This window comes from Triticum aestivum, chromosome 6D, assembly GCF_018294505.1.
Source record: "Triticum aestivum cultivar Chinese Spring chromosome 6D, IWGSC CS RefSeq v2.1, whole genome shotgun sequence".
In the NCBI taxonomy this organism is placed as follows: Eukaryota; Viridiplantae; Streptophyta; class Magnoliopsida; order Poales; family Poaceae; genus Triticum; species Triticum aestivum.
Window position 1 is genome coordinate 38,570,468 of NC_057811.1, and position 6,999 is coordinate 38,577,466.

The 6,999-nt window shown below is 45.6% G+C and overlaps 1 protein-coding gene across 1 annotated transcript; it reads right to left on the reverse strand.

Annotated features, from left to right (window-relative positions):
• Positions 1–2,927: 2,927 nt before the first annotated feature.
• LOC123140962 (uncharacterized) lies at positions 2,928–3,510 on the reverse strand. The gene has a single exon (XM_044560219.1). The coding sequence runs from the start codon at positions 3,343–3,345 to the stop codon at positions 3,091–3,093; it is 255 nt and encodes an 84-aa protein (XP_044416154.1). The 5' UTR covers positions 3,346–3,510; the 3' UTR covers positions 2,928–3,090.
• Between the last annotated feature and the right edge of the window lie 3,489 nt (positions 3,511–6,999).

The following is a 6,999-nucleotide window of genomic DNA, read 5'->3' on the forward strand; positions in this document are numbered from 1 at the left end:
TTAATCTTAAGTTCAAACAAGCACTAATAAACAATTAGGGCATACGTAATGCACAAAATAAAGTATCTAGGTTTGAAAGAGAACATAGATCACTGACCTTCTGCCTATCTGACATTATGGTGTATTTGCCAAACTTTCCCTCTTCTGTGCCTCCCAGAGCATACTTAAGTTGGGTGAGGAACCGACTCCAACTGGGTGTGTCCTCCACTCCTACAATTCCAAAAGCAATGGGATACATGTTGTTGTTGGCATCCTACCTGTAGCTGCTAGGATTTGTGCTCCAGTTGTAAGCTTTATGAAGCATCCATCCAAACCAATGAAAGGCCTACATCCATTTAGAAAACCCTCCCTAGGTGCATTGAGAGAAAAGAAAAGACCATGGAATCTGGGACCTGGATGTGGGTTTTCATTTGTGCTTTTTTGGAGTGACAGTTGTGACAATGCATCTAGATCCTGGATTGCATAATTTAACTGTTTCAATGTAATCAGACAACCTATGGTACTGCTTCTTATGATCTCCTAGGACAATTTCCTTTGCTGCCTTTTTAGCTCTCCATGCCATCATCTTTGGAACTTCAATTCCAAATTTCCTCTTTGCCTTGTCTACCAATGCTGGCACAGTTGTGTTTGGGTCTGATCTAATTGTCTCTAAGATAGTGCTTCCTAGCCACTTTGAGCTCACTTTACTATGTTTGTCACTAGTTGGACAAGTATGTTCTGCTCTAAACTTCTTTACACAAAATGTTTGCTCATTCTTGATCTGAGAAGCAACAATATAAAAAGGACATCCTTTGTCCTTGTGGTCACACCAAGCAATGACCCTGTCTTTGCAGTTCCTGTGATATCTGAAAGACCTCAGCTGCTTGATGTGAAAGTTAAGTACATCACTCCTAAATTGGTACACATCTTTGAAACATAGCCTCAAACAAAATTGCTGCTATGGATTGAGTTTGCTTTCATCATAGCTTTGTCTTCTCTGCTCTTGTTTTCCTTCCTGAGGGAATAATAAAAGACATAGGCTCATTGCCATCATCATCCTCTGAGTCCAAAAAACCAAGATTTTCATCCTCATCACCTGAGGGAAACCAGTCAGGCTCAATTGGATCATTGGCTGATGAGTGTGTTCTTGTTGTTGGCCCCACTCTTTTTCCAATCTTAAGCACAGGCTGCTGCAGTACTCCATCTTCACTGAAATGTTCTTCTTGAGCTACATTTGGAGCTTGTTCAGTGTGCTCTTCCTCTTCCTGCTCCTCAGGAACATCATAAATGTCCTCTGGTTCTGTGTCACCCTCAAAGTGTAGTGCTGCCTTCTTCATATCTGCTACAGTTGACTGCAGGTCTGCACTATCTTCATTAGAGCTATTTTCCTCCTCACTTTCTGAATCCAGATCCATGTCTGCATAATTGGCACTGTCTTCTATCTGAGAGTTATGGTATTCATCATAAGCTTCTGTCTGGGGAGGTGGCATAGTTTGGATGGGCTGGTAATTTACACTCTGCTGTGTGCCCAGGAACAAAAACTCATCTGTGCCTCTGCCTGAACTTGAACCAACATAATCACCAAATTCCTTATGGGCCACACCATCTTCACTAACTGCAAACACTATATCAGGATCACTGCTATATTCTTCATCAGATATCTGAACTGATTCTGCTGCCTTTCTCTTTCCCTTCTTTGCTGGAGACACAACAATTGCCTGCTGCCTCTTGCCCTTAGTAACTGACAATGTGATCCTCCTGATGTCCTGGTATTGCCTCAGCATTTCATCCACCTTAATCTGACTGTCAAGCAGATTAAAACCATCCAATCCTATTCCACCATAGCTCATGTAATAGAGGCAGTCTGAAAAACTATACCCATTGTCAAGCAGCACATACATAAGATTGTAATATCTTATGTCTTTCTTAAAGAACTTTGTCCTGATGTATTTAATCCCTTCAAAATCAATATGCACGTCCCACTGCTCATAGCTCGACCTACAATACCAATTAAAATGTACAAGTTACTATAACATAAATTTGAACAACACATAGTACAACTGGAATATAATCCTAACAGTGTAATTACCTAAATTTGTACAACACAAGTACACTGCAATCCTAACAATGTAAATATACACAAAATTTGTAGAACAAAATAATTGTAGGTTCTAATCTGTACTTAATCCCTAATCAGGACTAAATTCAGAGGCAATACAAAACCCTAGATCGACCTAAACCTCAAGAACGAAAAAGAAATCATAAAACAAAAGCAGAAGGAGAAGGAGATAGAGGCCGTACGTGTCGTCGCCGGCGTTAGTAGGGGCGACTGCTGCAGCCGACGGCGAGGGCTGTCCTCTGAGGAGGACGACTCATAGTCGACCCCAAGCAGGTCCCGCCCGCGACTCCGTCCGGATCTGGAGCCGTCGTCGTCACTACCCTGGACATCGCCTGAGGGAGTAGTTGCCATGGTTGCGCGTGCAACAGAGAAGAGAGGGAGGGGAATGAGAGCACCAGGGCCGGCGCGCTGGGCTTAACTAGCGGGGAATAACGGCCGTTTCCGCTATGCCGTTTGCCCTTTGCCACGTGGCTCCGACAGGTGGGCCCGATAAGTCAGATCCTCAGTTAGTCGCGTCTCACAGCACGTTTAGTGCTTTTTGTTACTCACTTGCCGAGGAAGTGGTGGTTTTTTGTAATTTTTGACAAAAGTGGTCGTTTTACAGTATCCGTGCACAAATGTGGTGGCTTTCAGCAATTTACTTCCTAGGAAACGATGAACTCAGGTCAATGCAGTCGGGCAGTTTATGCATGGGACCTTGTTTGAACAGAAATGCTTAGCCCGAACGAACGAGGAATCAAACAGCCAAGACAAGTAGAAACGGCTTCGCAAAAAAAAAAGACAAGTAGAAAGGGAGGTCAACTCAATTGATGCAGGATTACTCTTGGCGTAACTTTTTTCAACTTTTTTTTTACCAAATAACAAAAGGTTTTGCTTTACACACTCCTCCAAGAGAAGCTAAACGATCGAAAGAACAAACTTACACACACACACACGCTCCTAGCTAGAAGAAAGCTGCGGCCTACAATTTCGTGGCATCGCAAATACAGTATTCAAGGGGAAGTCGCCGCCGCCTTGGGTTTGGGGCGCACCTTCTTCTTCATGAGGCCAAAGAATCCTCCCCTGCTGCTCGCTCCACCACCACCAGCAGTCTTCTTCTCTCCAGCGGCGCCGGCGGCCTCCTTGTCCTTGCCGCTCTTTGCGCCGTCGAGCGCCGCTTCGGCTTGGTCCATGCGCCTGAGCTTCTCCTTGTAGGCATTCCTGAGCACGTAGGCCTCCACGAAGTCTCCTCCCATCATGGACGCCATGGCTTATCAGCTCCTCCTTTCCTTCTCCTCAATTATTCTTGCTGCTGCCGTTGCTTCCTTGCCTAATAAGTAAGGTACAAGTAAGTTAGGAGCCTAGCTAGGATGAATGATGCTTGCAGATGGTTTGGGACTTGTGTAGTTGTGTGGGAGGGTCGAGTTGAGGCGCGTGCCCGGTCGTTTATATAGACAGGCCCTGGTGGACGAACGCGCGGGAGTCCAAGGGGTGATTAGACTTTAGACTTGGTAGCATGCAAGCTGAAGCGCGGAAAAATTATTAATAATAAAGCAAAAGAAGAAGGATCGAGGCAACTTGGGGCGCACGGGAAAAGGTCACGTCACGCGTGACGTACAAGACCACAAAGGCGGCAAACAATCAAGCACGCACCAGCGAGGAGACGCACGTGGAAGATTGGTACGGTACGTATTTGGCCCACTGTTATTGACCATCGATGTCATGAGGGCTCGCATCGCATCCTGTGTGGACTGTGGTCAAACAGTCTCCCGATCGAGCGGTGCCGCGCGACGCAAGGCACCACCACTTTCTCCACTTCCTTCCTGCAGCGCGGGGGCCTAATAATGTTGGTTTTCAACTTCACATGGCTACGCACGAACCAGTTGGTGGGAGCATCGCAAACCAATCTATGGTTGGATAGTTAGACAGACTATGGTATCCTCAGTCCATCAGGGTTCAAAGTCTTGGTGCTCGCATTTATTTCTGGATTTATTTCAGAATTTTCGACGAGACGCATTCAGTGGGAGGAGACGTTTCCGTCGACGACGAGACGCCTACGGTGACTTCGTCAATTTTAAAATGATATGTCGGCTCAGTCTTTCGGAGGTGCTCCTAGGGGTAGGGTGTGCGTTCATAGAAGTAAGTGTATGCGCGTGTATATGAGCGCTTGAATTTGTACCGTGTTAAAAAAAAGAGTTGGTGAGAGCGTCTCCCTGTCACGCCCGCCACGACGACCCCACCAGAAGGACCACTGGAAGACAAGCTGGTCCAGCGATCAGCGTGCACGGGTAGGATACGCTGAGCATGTCTCCATTTCGTTGTGACCGAGTGCGTAGCCTGGTTTTTTTGACAAAACATCTCCTCCTTTATTTAAGTATCAAGATAGTGGCATCATTTACAAGCTTTTGGATGATCGCGCTCGGGGGAGAATCCATTCAAAGTTCGGGAGGAGTAAACTTAGCTATCCTAGCTAGTTCGTGAGCTATTTGATTACACTCTCTAACACAGTGTTCATATATTACGTGGTTAAAATCTAAGAACATAAAAAAGCAATCGTCAAATATTGCACTAGCAACTGAAGATGAGCAGCCATCTTTCAAAGCCTGAATCACCTCAACGTTGTCTGGATTAATTTCGATCTTGGTAACGCCCACTTTACGCAAGGTTCATGCCAAATCTGACAGTGGTAGCCTCAGCCGTGAAGGAATCAAAGCATATATCAATCTTTTCATTAGCAGCAGCAATAAACTTTCCTGTGTGATCTCGTAGAACTGCTCCAACTATTCCTTCTAGAGTATCCACATCATACCCAACATCAACATGTAACTTCATATACCCATATCTGGGCTTCATCCAAGCAGCCACTCTCCGTTTTGCTTTCAGACTGCATGAAATGCTGAAGTTTGCCGCAAGACTTCTAACTGCCACGTTTATTTGGTCCGCACCCTGAGTTGGCTCTCCATGTGTTAACTTCCTTCGCTCATACCACAAATACCAGGTAGTAGTGGCCACTATTTCTCTCAACTTTGGCAAACCCAGTACGTGAATTTCTTGCTCCACCATACAAAGCAAGTTTTGAAGTATGACCTCACCTGCCCTGATCATAACGCATGCCTTCTTAATAATATCTCCCAAACCAAGCAATTTCCACACATCGACCGCCAGCTTGCACTCGAACAAGAGATGTTTAATTGTATCAGGTCCAAGTTTGCAAGCAGGGCAACACGGATTGATTTTGAGATGCTTATTGGCCAGTACCGTTTGACATGGGATCAAGCTGTGGAACGCCCTCCAGATAAAAATCTTTATCTTTGCTGGACACAATAAGCTCCAAACTAAATCCCAATTGTCACTTTGGGTAGATGTACCTTCCCTATTTTGTATCTTGTGTCCAAACTGGGACTGCCATACCACATGATAGGCCGAGCACACAGAAAACAATCATGTTTTAGAAGCATTCCATGCAATGAAGCCTCTCATTTCATGCAAAGGAAGGGGTATTGCCAGGATCCGTTGGGCATCCAAATCCCAAAATGTTTGCCTGATCAATGATTCATCCCAGTCTCCTGATACAGGATCTATAAGATCACTCACACGAGTAAGGAGATTGTTACCCCTGATTGTAATCACCTTCCGTGATGGAGATTTTGGTATCCACTCATCCTCCCAAATTTTTATGTTCTCTCCATCACCAACTCTCCATATATGCCCAATCTTTAAAGTTTCAACACCTGCCATAATGCTTTGCCAAGTATATGGGGCTTTATTTTTTAACTTGGCACTCATGAGATCACCATCTGGATGATATTTCGCTTTCAAAATTTGTGCACATAAAGAATCTGGGTTATCGATAAGACGCCGAGCTTGTTTAGCCAACAGTGCAAGGTTAAAGCAATGAATATCTCTGAACCCCATGCCTCCTTTTTTCTTCGGTATGCACATCTTCCACCAAACAAACCAATGCATCCTCTTATGATTAGCATCATCGCCCCACCAAAATAGCCTGGTTGGTTGAGCCTACGTGCTCTGTAATCTTAATTAATTAGGACATGTGTAATGATGTAGTGGAGAGTATCATAAGTTACTCCCTCCGTACTGGTGCATATGTCATCTTACGAAAACCAAATAATGTTGGAAATATTATCACTTTTCTTATTAGACTAATCCACGAGTAAACAGTAAGCATGGCAAATAAGGTATGCATCTTATACTGATAACTAAGGATGTGAGCACATACATTACATAGAACCGAAACATTTATGACAACATATATGTGGCACCCGCAAAAAAACAGCATAGATACGTCACCCACAAAAAAACATCATATATGCGGGCAGCACATGAACGAACAAGTAGGGGATGAACGAGTCATACCCTCATGGTGGCCAGGCCAATGCGGCGGCGACATCGGCAACCTCGGCATCGGCCGTGGCCTTCTTCTTGGCACTTCGTCGTCAGCCATGGAGTCCATCGCGTCGAGATGCTCCCCAAAAACCTTATTGCCGTTCTCCCGGGCATGATCTCGAACGACAGGGTTCCGAAGGCACCTGCTCTCCACGACCAACCGTGCACGCGGTCGTCGAGATGGGATCGCCGGAAGCAGCACAGAGAGATGAACAGTAGATGGCGGCTACGGTTGTGCAAGAGGGAGTGAGTGAACTGAGTTAGGGTTCACTCCATTAAAGGTGGCCTTTAGTCCCGGTTGGTAACAGCAACCGGGACTAAAGGTCCTCCAGCCCCGCTCCAGACAGCGGCCATGTGGAGCTCCTTTAGTCCCGGTTCGTAAGCCAACCGGGACTAAAAGTAATGGGCATTAGTCCCGATCGTTTTGTCCCGGTTGCAGAACCGGGATTAAAGGCCCTCTGGAACCGGGACTAAAGGCCCGTTTTCTACTAGTGACATTCGGCATCAAGTGACCGAGC

Coding starts and splice junctions, on each gene's coding strand:
- LOC123140962 (XM_044560219.1), bottom strand. CDS start 3,345: ATGGCGTCCATGATGGGAGGAGACTTCGTGGAGGCCTACGTGCTCAGG.